Genomic DNA, 21,022 nt, shown 5'->3' on the forward strand with positions numbered 1-21,022 from the left:
CATGTCAAAGACAAACTTAAATTTATAACAATATAATTTATTTTTATAAAAAAATTGGTTATTTATAAACAAATTATTACTTTGTTTTATATTCCAAATCTTCCATTTATTTGAAACTCCTTTCTATTAAAATTTTCAGGTTTTTCAACTATTAAAATTGATCTCTTCCACAGGTAAGTTGATGGACTTCCAGTGACCCATTTTGAGGAAAAATGAAATTTCAGTTAGACAACATTATTGTCATGTCAAAGACAAACTTAAATTTATAACAATATAATTTATTTTTATAAAAAAATTGGTTATTTATAAACAAATTATTACTTTGTTTTATATTCCAAATCTTCCATTTATTTGAAACTCCTTTCTATTAAAATTTTCAGGTTTTTCAACTATTAAAATTGATCTCTTCCACAGGTAAGTTGATGGACTTCCAGAGACCCATTCTTACTTTGTTTTATATTCAAAATTCATTAAAATTTTCAGGTTTTACAAACATAAAATTTGATTTCTTCCACAGGTAAGTTGATGGACTTCCAGAGACCCATTTTGAGGAAAAATGAAATTTCAGTTAGACAACATTATTGTCATGTCAAAGACAAACTTAAATTTATAACAATATAATTTATTTTTATAAAAAAATTGGTTATTTATAAACAAATTATTACTTTGTTTTATATTCAAAATCCATTAAAATTTTCAGGTTTTACAACCATAAAATTTGATCTCTTCCACAGGTAAGTTGATGAACTTTCAGAGACCCATTTTGAGGAAAACTGAAATTTCAGTTAGACAACATTATTGTCATGTCAAAGACAAACTTAAATTTATAATAATATAATTTATTTTTATAAAATAAAAATGGTTATTTATAAACAAATTATTCCTTTGTTTTATATTCAAAATCTTCCATTTATTTGAAACTCCTTTCTATTAAAATTTTCAGGTTTTTCAACTATAAAATTTGATCTCTTCCACAGGTAAGTTGATGGACTTCCAGAGACCCATTTTGAGGAAAAATGATAAATTTTATTTGAATAATATTACTGTCATGTCCAAGATAAAATTAAATTTGTAATAATATAACATAATTTATTTTTATTTAAAACATTTGCTTTGTTTAATTTCCAAAAAGGAATAAAATGGATGTCCATTCCATTAAAACATCCAATTTCCTCAGCAATAAAATTTGATTTGTTCCACAGGTAAAACGTGTTAAGTTCAGCCGTCGTCCCTTATTAAAGCAATGCAAAAGCGCACCGTAAATGAGCACGTTAAAATAATTTCTTGCGGGCTCAATCTGCACTTATTAGAATTTTAATGAAACCGCTAAAATTTTATCGGGCCACAATCGTCGGCCCGGGCAGCTTCAATCTACGCGGCTCATGATTATTTAAGGCAACAATTTTGGTAAAGCCAATTTAAACTTCATTAACCTTTGAACGTGCGGCCGCAGATGAAAGTATAAGGGAATCTTAACGGTGGCTGCAGACAAGTGAGTTGAGTGTTTTGAGCCTCTAAATACGTAATTCTTTCAGGCTGAAATTGTATTATTGAGCAGGGCCGAAAAGGTGGAAAAGATGCTCCGAATGCGGTTATTAAAGTTACATTCAAGGTACTCCCATCAGTTATATCAGAATATAATTCAGCTTCTTAGACCGGGTTGAGTGTTCAGAGTTGTTCAGGGCTCAGTTAATTAATTTCCACCTTTCCTCACCGTTATTCAGACACCCCACTTAAAAAACTTATTGAAACCACAACAAAAAACAAGATCGGAACAATATAAATTGCAAATTGGCATTTTTGAACCTGCCAAAATTACATAAAGTAAACTTGTCGTGAGCGTAAATAACATGTGCTTCAAATAACGCTTTGAATACTAAAAGTGTGCCTCCCGTGTTTGCATTTTATGTTAGTGTATTTGTTTTTCCTTTTTTTCCGTCTCCCGCAGTACGGCCCTAAGTCAATATAATAAAATTGGATATCTGTCCTGCAGGATCTCATAGAGGAAGATGGAGGCACGTACTCATATAAAAAATGTAATAAATAAACGCTATCTAATGTTAATATTAAATAAATAATTGTTGTTGGTTCAATAATTAATAAATATTTGTCTTTCTGACGTAATCTATTAGAAACAGGTCAAAGTTACAGAAATGAAGTTAATGCTTTTTGTTTACATTCTCCAGTTCATTTAATTAAATAATAAATGAGATAAATAATTGAATGTTGGTTAAAACACTTAGAAACATGTTTGCCATTAATGATTTATATATTATAGATACAAATTTTCTTGAAACTATCAAAGAAATTTTTAACAAGTAACTTTTAGGTCTTCAGATTTTTAGATAATTAAATTTTCATATTTTTTGTAATTTACATATTTTGATTTAAATATTTTAATGATTTGGAATATAAAGTATTTTACTATGTTTGTATTAATTGTCATTTGATGATTATTTTACTTTAAAGTACTTTGAACATGATTTAGGTAAATAAATGTAATTTTAAAAGGATTCATATACAAGATATACAAGATATACAAGATAGATGTACAAGATATACAAGATATACAAGATATACAAGATATACAAGATATACAAGATATACAAGATATACAAGATATACAAGATATACAAGATATACAAGATATACAAGATATACAAGATATACAAGATATACAAGATATACAAGATATACAAGATATACAAGATATACAAGATATACAAGATATACAAGATATATAAGATATAAGATTTTTAAGATGTATAAAATGTATAAGACATGTAAAGTTATAAGAAGTATTAGATGTATAAGATATATAAGAGGTATAACATTAATAATATGTATGATGTAAAAGAAGTATAAGATGTATAGATGTATAAGATATATAAGATATATAATATGTATAAGATGTATAAGATGAATAAGACATATAAGATGTATAAGATGTATAAGATGTATAAGGTGTATAAGATGTATAGGATGTATAAGATGTATAAAATGTATAAGATGTATATGATGTATATGATGTATAGGATGTATAAGATGTATAAGATGTATAAGATGTATAAGATGTATAAGATGTATAAGATGTACAATATGCACAAGATGTATAAGATGTACAAGATGCACAAGATGTACAAGATGTATATGATGTATAAGATAAGATGTATAAGATGTATAAGATATATAAGATGTATAAGATGCATAAGATGCATAAGATGCATAAGATGTATAAGATGTATGGATGTATAGGATGTATAAGATGTATAAGATGTACAAGATGCACAAGATGTACAAGATGTATAAGATGTATAAGATGTATAAGATGTATAAGATGTATAATATGCACAAGATGTATAAGATGTACAAGATGCACAAGATGTACAAGATGTATATGATGTATAAGATAAGATGTATAAGATGTATAAGATATATAAGATGTATAAGATGCATAAGATGCATAAGATGCATAAGATGTATAAGATGTATGGATGTATAGGATGTATAAGATGTATAAGATGTACAAGATGCACAAGATGTACAAGATGTATAAGATGTATAAGATGTATAAGATGTATAAGATGTATAAGATGTATAAGATGTATAAGATGTATAAGATGTATAAGATGTATAAGATGTATAAGATGTATAAGATGTATAAGATGTATAAGATGTATAAGATGTATAAGATGTATAAGGTGTATAAGATGTATAAGATGTATGCAATGTACAAGATACATAATATGTATAAGATGTATATAATGTACAAGATGCATAAGATGTATAAGATATATAAAATGTATAAGATGTATAAGATGTATGAGATGTATAGATGTATAAGAGGTATAAGATGTATAAGATGTGTAAGATGTATAAGATGTATAAGATGTATAAGATGTATAAGATGTATAAGATGTATAAGATGTATAAGATGTATAAGATATGATGTATAAAATGTATAAAAGATTTATTAAATGTATAAGATAAAATTTCTCTGTGATATTAAAGTGACTAATAAAAGTTTTTATTTTAGTTCATAGTCACTTTATCATATAACAATTTACCCTTTCGCGTCAATTCAATCCTTAAAAAAATTCTCAGCAGTTTGTGTTTGCAACCGGATGCTTGTCTTCGTAATTGAGTCCCCTAATAAATTGCCCCGCTTTCGCCGTCCCTTTGTCTTTCGACATGATCGAATTTAAAATGTGGCGCCGAAGCATGGCCCCCTCCCCCTCAGCCCCGCGTTATTTTCAAACAACACCACTTCCATCCGAGTAATAAACCGTAGTCGTTAAGAGCCCGCCTTACCTGGGGAATTTTGAAGAGTCTCAGCAGATTCGCCACCTGGATCGAGGTGACACTAGACGCCGCGCCCACCACTCCCGAAATTACTTTCCTCACTTGGGTCTTGTTGCAGTGGTACTCGGCGCCGTCGATGTTACTTATGGATCCTGCAAAGAATAATCCGGTTACTTTGTTATTCAAGATGCAGTCTATCTATCTGCGTTATGGATTTGGGGTGGGACGAACGTGAAAACACTGTGAGGAAATTCAATTATGTTACATCGGGGTATCTTGGTAATTTACATAGGGGTGTAATAATAATGTGCACGTTGTAATTCATTGCAGGATCAATTGCAAATTAGCATATAATTTAGTGTCTAAAGGTTAGTTCTGCTGTATTAACAGTAATCGGAGTGCTATGAATTGATTAAATCGATTAAACAAATTATAATATAATTACTGATATATTAATACAAATTCTTGACCAATCTAAGCATCTGATATTGCATCAAACTCAAAATTAGATGGTATAATATGCTTGATTGGCTTCAAATAACAAATATTGCTTTAATAGTGTTTATAATTTGTCTATTGATCTAATTAGAATTAATTAGAAGTAGTTTTATCAAAGTTTGATTGAAATATTAGATTTGTACATTTTCAGATTTCAGGATTTCAGGATTTAAAAATTTCAATATTTCTGTATTTTTCAGATTAACATGTACACAGATTTTAATTTTTTTGATTCTCTAAAATTTCAGGTTTGCAGAATTTCAATTATTTATATTTTCAATTTTTTTGATTTTTAGATAGATTCCAAGATTTCAGAAATTTAAAAAAATTCAGAATTTCAGTAATTCAGAATTATTTCAGAATTATTTCAGAATTATTTCAGAATTATTTCAGAATTATTTCAGAATTATTTCAGAATTATTTCAGAATTATTTCAGAATTATTTCAGAATTATTTCAGAATTATTTCAGAATTATTTCAGAATTTCAGAATTTCAGAATTTCAGAAGTTCAGAAGTTCAGAAATTCAGAAATTCAGAAATTCAGAAATTCGGAAATTCAGAAATTCAGTAATTCAAAAATTCAAAAATTCAGAAATTCAGAAATTCAGAAATTCAGAAATTCAGAAATTCAGAAATTCAGAAATTCAGAAATTCAGAAATTCAGAAATTCAGAAATTCAGAAATTCAGAAATTCAGAAATTCAGAAATTCAGAAATTCAGAAATTCAGAAATTCAGAAATTCAGAAATTCAGAAATTCAGAAATTCAGAAATTCAGAAATTCAGAAATTCAGAAATTCAGAAATTCAGAAATTCAGAAATTCAGAAATTCAGAAATTCAGAAATTCAGAAATTCAGAAATTCAGAAATTCAGAAATTCAGAAATTCAGAAATTCAGAAATTCAGAAATTCAGAAATTCAGAAATTCAGAAATTCAGAAATTCAGAAATTCAGAAATTCAGAAATTCAGAAATTCAGAAATTCAGAAATTCAGAAATTCAGAAATTCAGAAATTCAGAAATTCAGAAATTCAGAAATTCAGAAATTCAGAAATTCAGCAAATGAAAATTATAAAACATCAACATTTCAGAATTTTATAACTTCAGAATTTCAAAATTTCAAAATTTCAGGATTTCATGTAGATTTTTAAATTGTTTTATGACTTTCGCTTTTTAACTGTGGGTTTAGTTTTAAATCCTCTTTAATTGTTGTCGACTCCTGAACTTTTAATCTGCCCATCACAACTTTTTTATAGTTTTTTCAGGGCCACATACTTGTGGCACTTTTTTTCAGCCTACCGTGGGTATTAGCACGATTTACGACCGAACGGGACACATTATTTTTTACGCACTGTCGTATATATATTGTGTCCGGACTATTTTGCCCCTTTATTAAATCACGTTGCACAATAAAAGTGAGGAAATCTGCCGAAATGTGATAAATTAGTAATTCTCCATCTTTGCCGTTTCTCCGCTTCGCCCGAGTCCTTTCAGCACTTGTTTTTTTCGTTTCGCGGTGAAATCGGAGATATGAGAGGAGCGAACGTGTATATAATACGGCTTTGCAGAGGTTAAAATTGGGTAATTTATAAAGGAGGGAGTGAGTTAAGGGAAGGCTGTCGAGGAAGTTGGTAATGTTACTATCTTCGCTGATTTAATTAGTGGTGTGGGGAATGTTGCACACGCAGATGGCGGTTACTGCAAAACGCCTCAGTCGTTACTACATAATTCAGGAAAGGCGACACCTTTTAAATAACCCCCGTTTGTGTTCAGGGTGCAAACACACTAAACTACTTGCTACCAATTTAACTTTGACAAATATAAAAAAAAATATTGGAGTTAAAATGACGGAAATCAGTGTTAAGTGTACGCATGCAGAAGTTTAATTCCTCCAAGGCGTAATGCTCAACTCCCGCCCCGTAATTCCACAAAGTGAGCGCGATTATTTCACACAATCAAATGTGCAATTACGCAGTTCCACGTTAACGGTGGAGGGAGTTAAATACTGCTGATGATCATTATCTGGGCCTCGTTCATAATTAAGGTTATAGTTACAACGACTTCTCCTGAAAATCGGCGCGTCAGCCCGTCCATTCGCCGTTATGTGTTTGAGGGTGGATAAACAGATTGACCTTGGGAATGACGAAAAGGGATCCTCAAGGAAAAATAGAAACGAGTTTCACGAGTGGAAGTTCTTAAGAGTTGACAAAGGTTTACATTTAAAAGCTCTTGTTCCATTAAAGACATTTGTGAACGATCTAAATTTTCTTTGATTGATTTTTACACAGAATTCGTGTCTGTTGTGAACTTTTAATATTATTATATGATTCTCATAATTTTGGACCTTAGATTTCTAAATTATACAATTTATACATATATCTCTACAGATATGAATCAGAACATTTAGAATCTAACTTAAAATCTTTCTTTATAGTTTTTTCAGAATTTTAGATTTTCAAAATTTTAGAATTTCAGAATTTTAGAATTTCAGAATTTCAGTATTTCAGAATTTCAGAATTTCAGAATTTCAGAATTTCAGAATTTCAGAATTTCAGAATTTCAGAATTTCAGAATTTCAGAATTTCAGAATTTCAGAATTTCAGAATTTCAGAATTTCAGAATTTCAGAATTTCAGAATTTCAGAATTCCAGAATTTCAGAATTTCAGAATTTCAGAATTTCAGAATTTCAGAATTTCAGAATTTCAGAATTTCAGAATTTCAGAATTTCAGAATTTCAGAATTTCAGAATTTCAGAATTTCAGAATTTCAGAATTTCAGAATTTCAGAATTTCAGAATTTCAGAATTTCAGAATTTCAGAATTTCAGAATTTCAGAATTTCAGAATTTCAGAATTTCAAAATTTCAAAATTTCAGAATTTCAGAATTGAGTTACAGAATTACAGAATTTCATGGAGATTTTAAAATTATTTGACGACTTTTGTTTAGAATATTTAGAATCTTTAGAATCTTTCTTTAGAATCTTTCTTTAGAATCTTTAGAATTTTTAGAATCTTTAGAATCTTTAGAATCTTTAGAATCTTTAGAATCTTTAGAATCTTTAGAATCTTTAGAATCTTTAGAATCTTTAGAATCTTTAGAATCTTTAGAATCTTTAGAATCTTTAGAATCTTTAGAATCTTTAGAATCTTTAGAATCTTTAGAATCTTTAGAATCTTTAGAATCTTTAGAATCTTTAGAATCTTTAGAATCTTTAGAATCTTTAGAATATTTAGAATCTTTAGAATCTTTAGAATCTTTAGAATCTTTAGAATCTTTAGAATTTTTAGAATCTTTAGAATCTTTAGAATCTTTATAATCTTTATAATCTTTAGAATCTTTAGAATCTTTAGAATCTTTAGAATCTTTAGAATCTTTAGAATTTTTAGAATCTTTAGAATCTTTAGAATCTTTAGAATCTTTAGAATCTTTAGAATCTTCAGAATCTTTAGAATCTTTAGAATCTTTAGAATCTTTAGAATCTTTAGAATCTTTAGAATCTTTAAAATCTTTAGAATCTTTAGAATCTTTAGAATCTTTAGAATCTTTAGAATCTTTAGAATCTTTAGAATCTTTAGAATCTTTAGAATCTTTAGAATCTTTAGAATCTTTAGAATCTTTAGAATCTTTAGAATCTTTAGAATCTTTAGAATCTTTAGAATTTTTAGAGTCATTAGAATCCTTAGAATCTTTAGAATCTTTTGAATCTTTAGAATCTTTAGAATCTTTAGAATTTTTATAATCTTTAGAATCTTTAGAATCTTTAGAATCTTTAGAATCTTTAGAATCTTTAGAAACTTTAGAATCTTTAGAATCTTTAGAATCTTTAGAATCTTTAGAATCTTTAGAATCTTTAGAATCTTTAGAATCTTTAGAATCTTCAGAATCTTTAGAATCTTTAGAATCTTTAGAATCTTTAGAATCTTTAGAATCTTTAGAGAATATTTTGTGTGGTTCAAATGATTGGAAAATCATATTCGACATTATCGAGTTACTCCATCGATAAAACACACAAAACATACATCTTTGCGAGACGTAATGAACCGTGGTTCCGCCGATCACGTGCCCGCCCGAACGGTTCGAGATTTGATAAAACGTCGGGGTTTCCCCGGCAAATATTTAGTAATTTAAAGTAGACCGTCGGAAATCGCAATCGTAACCGCGTTTCCCTCAGGTGGTCCTTGTTCAAAGACCGCCCGGGATTGTGTCGGCGTTTCCGGCGATTGTTCCGGGATGTTTGTGTTACTGGAATGCTTTATTTGTCGGACGGAACGAAAGGCCGCAGAAAAATAAAGAGAAACAGGCACTAATGGTCTCGATTTCGCGGCACTGTTACGAGACGAGTGTTGCAATTCGTTTTTAATAAAGATGAATGCAACGATCTTTTAATTGTTTAGGATTTATTGTGGTAATTAGGGGATTTTAAATTGTATTTAAATTATTGTATTTGAAAGCAATTTGAAGCAGCGGTTCATTTAGAAAGGAATTTCATCAAGAATTGAGGTTTGTAAATTAATTAATTAAATTAAACATTAATAAAGATTTTCAGATTTTCAGATTTTCAGGTTTTCAAATTTTCTGATTTTCAGATTTTCAGATTTTCAGGTTTTCATATTTTCATATTTTCATATTTTCAGAATTTCAGATTTTCAGATTTTCAGATAATTTTCAGATAATTTTCAGATAATTTTCAGATAATTTTTAAATAATTTTCAGATAATTTTCAGATAATTTTCAGATGATTTTCAGATAATTTTCAGATAATTTTGAGATAGTTTTCAGATAATTTTCAAATAATTTTCAGATAATTTTCAGATAAATTTCAGATAATTTTCAGATAATTTTTATATAATTTTTAGATAATTTTCAGATTATTTTCAGATAATTTTCAGAAAATTTTCAGATAATTTTCAGATAAGTTTCAGATAATTTTCAGAAAATTTTCAGATAATTTTCAGATAATTTTCAGATGATTTTCAGATAATTTTCAGATAATTTTGAGATAGTTTTCAGATAATTTTCAAATAATTTTCAGATAATTTTCAGATAATTTTCAGATAAATTTCAGATAATTTTCATATAATTTTTATATAATTTTCAGATTATTTTCAGATAATTTTCAGAAAATTTTCAGATAATTTTCAGATAAGTTTCAGATAATTTTCAGAAAATTTTCAGATAATTTTCAGATAATTTTCAAATAATTTTCAGATAATTTTCAGATATTTTCAGATAATTTTCAGATAATATTTAGATAATTTTCAAATAATTTTCAGATAATTTTCAGATAATTTTCAGATAATTTTCGGATAATTTTCTGATAATTTTCAGATAAGTTTCATATAATTTTCAGATAATTTTCAGATAATTTTCAGAAAATTTTCAGATAATTTTCAGATATTTTCAAATATTTTCAGATAATTTTCAGATAATTTTCAGATAATTTTCAGATAATTTTCAGATAATTTCAGATAATTTTCAGATAATTTTCAGACAATTTTGAGACATTTTTCACGTAATTTTTAGAGTTTAAAATAATTTTCAGATTTTCAGATGGTTTTCAGGTTTTCAGATTTAAATTAATAAAATTCTTCAGATTAAACAACTTAAACTTAATTAAAGAAATTTAAATATTCAAATTATTTATGTGGAAAATTAAAGTTAAGAAAATAATAACACATAATAAATTTTCTAACTCACTGTTAAAAAATTATTAAAGAAAGTTTGATATTTCGTTTGAAACCTAATAATACTTCAGACCTGGTAAAGTTCACAAAGTTAAAAAGCATTCATTACCACAGTTTTGTTATGTCTATAAAATTATTTGCTGTAAGTTATCTTACACTCGACCGACTTTCGTCTTCGCTTACGCAAACTGAAAACCGTCAGGAAGAAATTTGCTTAACATTTATGCCAAGAAATTATCCGTACTTGGACATTTCAATTATCAGGACCGCACAACAGAACAATTCGACGCCGAAAGTTTCCTATTGAAACATGAAGCTGCAGCAAAGAAGTTCGACTGGTCGGAATCTGTCATCAGCTCCGGTGCAGATTAACCGGAAGTTTGCTCAATGAACGTCCTTAGTTACATTCAGAGTTGGATCCGGCTTTGTAATGGAACCAAGTAAATCAGGTAAATTCGGTTGATATTGAATTAACTTTGTGCCGGTTTACTGTTGAAAACCGACTTATTGTTCGAACATGGGATAATTTACATAAACTGCCCAAAGGGAACTAATTGCGGTCTGTTTGTGATTAATGTTTTCGGAAACGTTTGCATTGTAACCGTAAACTTAAACTTACCTGAAACGTTATGAAAACGATTCGCCACAAAACTTTCCGAAAGTATTATTTACAAATACTTCGTGTTATCAATGCTATAAAGGCCGGAAGTTTTCAGCCAAACGCACTGAAAACTTGCACGATTGAAATCCAATACGCTTCCGGTCAAACATGCCAGAAATGGTTGTAATTTCATATGTAGATTTCATGAAACGCTTCTACGTCGAATATTGTGGATGTGCACAAAGTGTGAGCTTTTAACAATTCAGTATTTAGGTTTTATTAATTAAACTTTTTGCATTTTTACGTAATGGGCCCCATAAAGCAATTTCGCAGATTTTAATCGAAAGCTAAAGGATTAAGTCCAAACCACAATCGGATTATTTAAAGTTTTCAAGAAATACGGTTGAGTTTTTAACCTCGCAATCGCATTGTTTCATTTGAAAGTTCTAAACATGTTAGTAAAACTATAAAACTGTTTCAGGAAGCAATTTCAGGGAGATTAAATTTTAAATGAAAATCCTAAATAAATGTAATATTTGCATGAGTTTTCTATTCTGCCTTTTTATGTTCAAAAGGAAATATTAAATGTCAAAAGAAATGTATGAAAATAAAATACTTTCAATATAATTTCAGGATTTTAAATACACAAGAGAATTTCAAGATTATTGTGAGTTCAAATTGATATTTTCAGATATTTTCATATTTTCAGATGTTTTGAGATTTTTAAATACTTTCAAATTTTCAGATATATTCAGATTTACAGATATTTTCAGATTTTCAGATCTTTTTACATTTTCAGATATTTTCAAATATATTCAGATATTTTCAAATATTTTCAGATATTTTCAAATATTTTCAGATATCTTCCGATATTTTTATATATTTTCATATATTTTCAGATATTTTCAGATATTCAGAAATTTTCAGATCAGAGATTTTCAGATTTTTTCAAATATATTCAGACATTTTCAGATATTTTTAGATATTTTCAAATATTTTCACATATTTTCAGATATTTTCAAATATTTTCAGATATTTTTAGATACTTTCAGATATTTTCAGATATTCTCAAATATTTTCATATATTTTCAAATGTTTTCAGATATTTTTAGATTTTCAGATATATTAAAATATTTTCAGATTTTTAGATATTTTCAGATACTTTCAGATTTTCAGATATTTTCAGGTATTTTCAGTTTTTCATATATTTTCAGATTTTCATATATTTTCAGATTTTCAAATATTTTCAGATATTTTGAGTTATTTTCAGATATTTTAAGATATTTTCAGATATTTTCAAATATTTTGAGATATTTTCAGATATTTTGAGATATTTTCAGATATTCAGATATTTTCAGATTTTCATATATTTTTAGATTTTCAGATATTTTCAGATTTTCAGATATTTTCAGATGTTTTCAGATATTTTCAGATATTTTGAGATATTTTCAGATATTTTGAGATATTTTCAGATATTTTCAGATATTCATATATTTTCATATTTTCATATAATTTCAGATTTTCAGATATTTTCAGATGTTTTCACATATTTACAGATATTTTCAGATATTTTCAGATTTTTAGATATTTTCAGATTTTCAGATATTTTTAGTTTTTCATATATTTTCAGATTTTCAAATATTTTCAGATTTTCAGATATTTTCAAAATTTCATATATTTCCAGATTTTCATATATTTTCAGATATTTTGAGATATTTTGAGATATTTTCAGATATTTTCAGATATTCAGATATTTTCAGATTTTCATATATTTTCAGATTTTCAGATATTTTCAGATTTTTAGATATTTTCAGATTTTCAGATATATTCAGATTTTTAGATATTTTCAGTTTTTCATATATTTTCAGATTTTCAGATATTTTCAGATTTTCAGATATTTTCAGATATTTTCATATATATTCAGATTTTCAGATATTTTCAGATGTTTTCAGATATTTTCGGATATTTTCAGATATTTTCAGATTTTCACATATTTTCATGGTAATTTAAAGATTTTAGGTGTTCAAGATGATTTTAAAATGATTTAGGTAATATTAAAGTACTTTAATCATGATATATGATTTCAATCAAGACCATTTCACCACCAGTTCAAATTGATTAAAAAATGTTTTAGAAAAGATGTCAATAAGATTACTAAATAATTTCAAGGCTAGAGGAATTTTTATAGGTCCCAATATGATTTCAAGATATATTAAGATAATTTATGGATAAAAGGTTTCAGGATATTCTCAAATTGTGTTGAAGCTGATTTCCTCAGTCTCCTGGATGCGTTAATGGTAAAATTACATTAAAATTCCTTCTGTGTCTCGACTGTACTAAATCCTATTGTGCCTTTTGGGTTTATACTAATGATAAAATCCAAAATCACCATTACAGACTCTAAACAACATTACTTTATCTAGTCTGAGCCGTTGTTGGTTAAACGCGAAATATATTGACGTAGACGTCTAATAGATGGAATTGTTTAATGTAGACATGTCCTGCGAATTACTTAATCAGAACTCAATTATACCTACCTACATGCGAGGAACGAGGGGTGTGTGTGCAAAAAGAGCGGAGCGGGAGCGACGCCCGAGTTGTTCTATACGTGATCCCCTCGCAAGTCTGTTTGTTTGTGACACCAAAGTTATCTCATTACTAAACTTGTAATTAAAAAGTTTAATTTTACTGATCAAAGGGTTGATTTTATACGCAAATGGCTAAATTAGCTTGACGTGGATTTCGCCACGATAGGAACACCCGGCGGTTTTTTGCCCATCTTCGACGCCCTTCGGTTCGACGGGGGGGCCAGGAGGTTAATTAAAAGTTTTGAATATCTGTGAGCAATGTTCGATTTGGGGCTGTCAACGGGAAAAAATCTATTCATCCTTTTCACTTTGATTCATCCGAAACGTGCACTGTGTAAAGTTCAACGTGTATATTTAATTAGGGAGGTAAGTTCACCTTGAACTCCCAAATTAAACAAATATCGTACTTCAACTCCCAACACTGAAATGAACTGCTACTTTCTCGTTTGAGCTCCAAATCAGCAGATGTCTAAATATTTGCTGCGGAGCAATTTAGCTACTCCAATACACAAAACTTCCAAGTCATCCATTCAAACAGCAAATTATATCCTGATTTTACGAAGACCTTAACGAGAATTATGTTTAGTAATGGTCCACATAAACGGTGTCCAAAGATGCGAACGTAACGAGGGTCTGTTCAGGATTTTTCCCTTATAACATGGGTAATAAAAAAGCTATGTGTAAAAGCAATTTACGCCCATGTGTAATCGCATTTTTATCAACAAGCTGTCTCACATATTGTTTGTCATTCGTTTCGAATATATAAAATTTACGTTCGTTGCTCGAGAGTGGCAATAAAGTTTGATTGCTTTTTTAAGATTGACGTAAAAATGTTCTACCTGTCATCCAGGACGACTCAAGGACGACAAACTATATTTATTCGTACTGACAACGTGCTCCATTATATTTATTACTGTAAACAATCTTGATAACGTCAATCTTAATGCTGATGTGCATAGAAGAGTTATTAAAAGTTGTTTGTGGAAAAGTGAAAATATTATGGAAATTTAATATAAAGTAAAACGATACCTAAAGATGTTCTAAAAATAAATTTTCTTACTTTAATTTGTCTGGCCTGATTAAATTATTAGTTAGCTCCATTAACGAATACTTCAGATTTCAGATAATTCCAAGATTTTCAGAACTGAAGAACTTATAAAGATGAATTCGAGGAAATTTTATGATGTTTTCAAGACAATTTCAATATGATATTAAATTTTTAGATTTTCTGATTTTTAGATTTTCAGATTTTTTTAGATATTTTCAGATATTTTTAGATATTTTCAGATATTTATAGATTTTCAAATATTTTCAAATATTTTCAAATATTTACAAATATTATCAAATATTTTCAGAATTTCAGATATTTTTAGATTTTCAGATATATTCAGATATATTCAGATATTTTCAGATTTTTAGATATTTTCAGATTTTCAGATATTTTTAGATTTTCAGATATTTTCAGATTTTCATATATTTTCAGATATTTCCAGATTTTCAAATATTTTCAGATTTTCAGATATATTTAGATATTTTCAGATTTTTAGATATTTTCAGATTTTCAGATATTTTTAGATATTCAGATACTTTCAGATTTTCAGATATATTTAGATATTTTCAGATTTTTAGATATTTTCAGATTTTCAGATATTTTTAGATTTTCAAATACTGTCAGATTTTCATATATATTCAGATTTTCAGATATTTTCAGATTTTCAGTTATTTTCAGATTTTTAGATATTTTCAGATATTTTCGGAAATTTTCAAATATTTTCAGATATTTTAAGGTATTTTCAGATATTTTCAGATATTTTCAGATATTTTCAGATATTTTTAGATATTTTCAGATATTTTCAGATATTTTCAGATATTTTTAGATATTTTCAGATTTTCATATATTTTCAGATTTTCAGATATTTTCAGATTTTCAGTCATTTTCAGATATATTCAGATATATTCAGATATTTTCAGATTTTTAGATATTTTCAGATTTTCAGATATTTTTAGATTTTCAGATATTTTCAGATTTTCATATATTTTCAGATATTTCCAGATTTTCAAATATTTTCAGATTTTCAGATATTGTTAGATTTTCAGATATATTCAGATTTTCAGATATTTCCAGATTTTCAGATATTTTCAGATTTTCAGATATGTTTAGATTTTCAGATATATTCAGATATATTCAGATATTTTCAGAATTTTAGATATTTTCAGATTTTCAGATATTTTTAGATTTTCAGATATTTTCAGATTTTCAGATATTTTCAGATTTTCATATATTTTCAGATATTTCCAGATTTTCAAATATTTTCAGATTTTCATATATATTTAGATTTTCAGATATTTTCAGATTTTTAGATATTTTCAGATTTTCAGATATTTGTTAGAATTTCAGATATTTTCAGATTTTCAGATATTTGTTAGATTTTCATATATTTTCAGATTTTCAGATTTTCAGATATTTTCAGGTTTTCACATATTTTCATGGTAATTTCAAGATTTTAGGTGTTCAAGATGATTTTAAAATGATTTAGGTAATATTAAAGTACTTTAATCATGATATATGATGTCAAATGATTAAAAAATGTTTTAGAAAAGATGTCAATAAGATTTCTAAATAATTTCAACGCTATAGGAATTTTTATAGGTCCCAATATGATTTCAAGGTATATTAAGATAATTTATTTTTTGATATATTCAGATATTTTTAGATATTTTCAGATATTTTCATATATTTTTAGATATTTTCAGATATTTTTAGATATTTTCAGATATTTTTAGATATTTTTAGATATTTTCAGATATTTTCAGATATTTTCAGATATTTTCAGATATTTTCAGATATTTTCAGATATTTTTAGATATTTTCAGATATTTTCAGATATTTTCAGATATTTTCAAATATTTTCATATATTTTTGGATATTTTCAGGTATTTTCAGATATTTTCGGATATTTTCAGATAGATATTTTTAGATATTTTAATATCTTTTCAGATATTTCAGATATTTTCATATATTTTTAGATATTTTCAGATATTTTTTGATATATTCAGATATTTTTAGATATTTTCAGATTTTTTTAGATATTTTCAGATATTTTCAGATATTTTCAGATATTTTCAGATATTTTCAGATATTTTCAGATATTTTCACAATTTTCAAATACTTTCAAATTTTCAGATATTTCCATGATTCAAAACGATTTCAATAGGATATTATGATGTTTTTAAGATGATTTCAAAATGATTTCAAGATGATAGATGAGAAATAATTTAAAGATCTTAAAATTTCAAAGGTTCATGATGCTTTGAGGATGATTTTAATATCAAATTAAGATGTTTTTAAGACGAGTTATCAATATGATTTCAAAATAAGTTTAAAAAGATTTCAGGGTAATTTCAAGATAACGTCAAGTTGACTTCAGTGTGATTTCAATACAAATTCAAGATGATTTTATTATAAAGCAAGAGACAATGAAGTTCTAAAAGCAGATTTTCTTTTCTTTAATCTCTCTCGCGTGATTAAATTATTAATTAGTATAATTAACAAAGTTTTACGTGAAAATATGCGAGAAAATTAAATTTAACGGCAGCACATTTACCGAAATTAACGTAAACGACATCCGTTGGTATGGGGGACAAATTTTAATATATTTCGCAGGGCCAAAAAAAGAAATACTTTGACTAATATGTGTGAAATTACTTGGCTGAAAACCTCGAAAAAAAGTAATTCGTAAAAATTAAACGGCCGTCTGTTTACGGCGTACACTTATCTGGTTTTATGTTTTGCGACGCGTAAATAAACATACGTGTGGATTGTGGGAGTAACGCGTCCGAACAGTTTTCCGCTTAAAATTTAACGTTCTGCCAAGATAATAATTAGGTTTCGCCGGTTATCTTGTCGTCTCACAAACCGCTCTATATGCAATGACCGGACGTTAAGTGCGGAGGTCTCATAAATTTTTACGGGAACGTCATTTACCGGAATTATTCGAAATAATGGCTGACTTATTGCCCCTGTTCGAAGGTGTGTTTTTGTCGAATGTGGAATGCATAAATAACGTGCGGCCATAATTTAGGATTACGTGTCAACAGTTATCAAGACTCCGGTGGCGAGACGGCCGGAATGAATGACATGTTGGCAATGTGTTGTCGCAGGAAAGGTTCCTGTTATTTTCCAACGTGAAATGTATATAAACATTTTTCGTGGAGAGTAAACTAAATTCCTGAATATTATGTGGTGAACTTTATATATTATGTGTAATTTTAATTTATATTTATGCTATTTATGTTTAATTTAAAAAAAATTATTAATTTTGACATCTTGGATATTATTTTGGCAGTTGTAATTTTTTAATATTAGATTTTAAATGTTTAGATTTTCAAATATTTTCAGATTTTCAGATATTTTCAGATTTTTATATATTTTCAGATTTTCAGATATTTTCAGATTTTCAGACAAATTCAGATTCTCAGATGTGTTCAGATTTTCAAATATTTTCAAATGTTTTCAGAGTTTTAGATATCTCTAGATTTACAGATATTTTCAGATTTTAAGATAAATTCAGATTTTCAAATATTTTCAGATTTTCAGATATTTTTAAATTTTTAGTTTTTGAGATATTTACACATTTTTAAATATTTTAAAATTTTCAGACATTTTCAGTTTTTCATATATTTTCTAATTTTCAGATATTTTCAGATATTATCTGACTTTCAGAAAAATTCAGATTTTCAGATATTTCAGATTTTTTTGGATTTTTGAATAAATTCCGATTTTCAGATTTAATGATTTATGATGGGATATTAGATTTTAAAATTCAAAATATAAAAAATAATTTTCAGATTTTCAGAAATTTTTAGTTTTCCAAAAATTTCCAGATTTTTGATATTTTTTCAAATTTTCAGATTATCGGATATTTTTAAATTTTCTGATATTTTCTGATTTTCAGATAAATTCAGAATTTCAGATATTTTTAGATTTCCAGATATTTTAAAATTTTTAGATTTTTAGATATTTCTAGATTTTTAGATATTTTCAAATTTTCAGGTATTTTCAAATATTTTCAGATACTTTCAGATAGATATTTCCAGATATTTTAAGTATTTTCATATATTTTAAGATATTTTCAGATATTTTCAGATATTTTCAGATATTTTCAGATATTTTCAGATATTTTCAGATATTTTCAGATATTTTCAGATATTTTCAGATATTTTGAGATATTTTCAGATATTTTCAGATATTTTCAAATATTTTCAGATATTTTCAGATATTTTCAGATATTTTCAGATATTTTCAGATATTTTCAGATATTTTCAGATATTTTCAGATATTTTCAGATATTTTCAGATATTTTCAGATATTTTCAGATATTTTCAGATATTTTCAGATATTTTCAGATATTTTCAGATATTTTCAGATATTTTCAGTTATTTTTAGATATTTTCAGATATTTTCAGATAATTTCAGATATTTTCAATATAATTTCAGGATTTTAAATACACAAGAGAATTTCAAGATTATTTAGATCTTCATTATGAGTTCAAATTGGTTAAAAATTGTTTTAAAGATTTTGAGTTTTTTAGATTTTCATATATTAAGATATATTCAGATTTTCAGATGTTTTCAGATTTCAGATATTTTCAGATTTTCAGATATTTTTACATATTTTCAGATATTTTCAGACATTTTTATATATTTTCAGATATTTTCAGATATTTTCAGATATTTTCGGTTATTTTTAGATATTTTCAGATATTTTCAAATATTTTCAGATACTTTCAGATAGATATATTCAGATATTTTAAGTATTTTCATATATTTCAAGATGTTTTCAGATATTTTCAGATATTTTCAGATAATTTCAGAAATTTTCAATATAATTTCAGGATTTTAAATACACAAGAGAATTTCAAGATTATTTAGATCTTCACTATGAGTTTAAATTGGTTAAAAATTGTTTTAAAGATTTTCAATTTTTCAGATTTTCATATATTAAGATATATTCAGATTTTCAGATGTTTTCATAATTTCAGATATTTTCAGATTTTTAGATATTTTCAGATATTTTTACATATTTTCAGATATTTTCAGTTATTTTCAGATATTTTCCTATATTTTCAGATAATCAAGACGATTTCAATAGCATATTATGATGTTTTTAAGATGATTTCAGATATCTGATTTTCAAAAATTTTCATATATTTTTAGAATGTCAGATATTTTAGATTATTTTAGATTTTCAGATAAATTCAGATTTTTTAGATTTTTAATTCCAAATATAAAAAGTAATTTTCTAACAATTTCTGCATATAAAATAAATAAAACATAATTTATAAACAATTTAATAAAAAATAAAAATTTATTTTATACTTCTTTAAGTTCTTATCTTGTATAAAATGGTATAAATTTATTTGACTTAGACATAGCTTAATTAAATTTCAATTTGGAAATTGCATCATAAACTAATTTACGTGAAAATATGCAACACTCCCTTATTATGCTTCACTCCACTTTACAATGGTAAATCCAACTAGATTAAGAATCCACTCCGTTGTGCGCACACTTGTCTTGCAGGAGGGCTTCTATGAAATTAGTTCGACCCACTCACAACACTTACAAATAATCTGGAGTGAGCATAAGGATGTGATACAAGCTGCCGTGAGATTGCGATTATCCTTAATTTTGTTTCGAGGATTCGCCGCTTGCGGTGACGATAGCAGGTATCTAGTCTCTCCTGCCGCCAATGGGCGATAAAATTTATCAAGCTGCAGATTGTGCCGAAGTCGAACCGTAAATTTCTCAACTTACAAATAGTTTCAGTGTACAAAAACACAAAAGATTTACGGCGTAATTTCCACTATAAATTTAAACGGGGGAAAAAATATTAAGTTACCGCCGAGAACAATAATTAGGGAGTTAAAAAGTTGCCTTTGTTAACTTGCCAACAATGCTTGAGAACGTGACAAATATTTTGATTGTTATCCTTGAGCGAAATTTATCGAACTGGAGGAAAGAAAGTTTTTTTTTTGTTGTCGGGACCCGCTCCTGCAGTGATTCCGCAGTAATTCAATATAGCAGTATAAAAAAACTTAACTTTATATTTCCGTTTTTTAAATTCCATTCGTATAAAGTTGATTCGATGAAAGGAAAGTTAAGGACGGACTTAGTCAGGTGAAAGTTTGCAAATTAACGTCTTCACTGGTGTAAATTTGATCATTATAATTAATCGAAGCTTAATTGTTGGAAACTGGCAGGATTTTTTAATTAATTTTTAGGCACTGCAGCATAATGGTAACATAAATCGTTGGATTTCACTGAATTTATCATATTAATGTTTAAAA

General features: G+C 26.9%; 1 protein-coding gene across 1 annotated transcript in view; it reads right to left on the reverse strand.

Moving 5' to 3' along the window:
• Positions 1-21,022, reverse strand: part of LOC109601030 (metabotropic glutamate receptor 2) — a 235,979-nt gene that overhangs the window by 104,643 nt on the left and 110,314 nt on the right. The window contains exon 2 of the mRNA XM_049967446.1: positions 4,312-4,454. Coding sequence (XP_049823403.1) covers positions 4,312-4,454 — 143 coding nt within the window. The remainder of the gene's footprint in view (positions 1-4,311; positions 4,455-21,022) is intronic.

This window comes from Aethina tumida, chromosome 5 (assembly GCF_024364675.1).
Source record: "Aethina tumida isolate Nest 87 chromosome 5, icAetTumi1.1, whole genome shotgun sequence".
Classification (NCBI taxonomy): Eukaryota; Metazoa; Arthropoda; class Insecta; order Coleoptera; family Nitidulidae; genus Aethina; species Aethina tumida.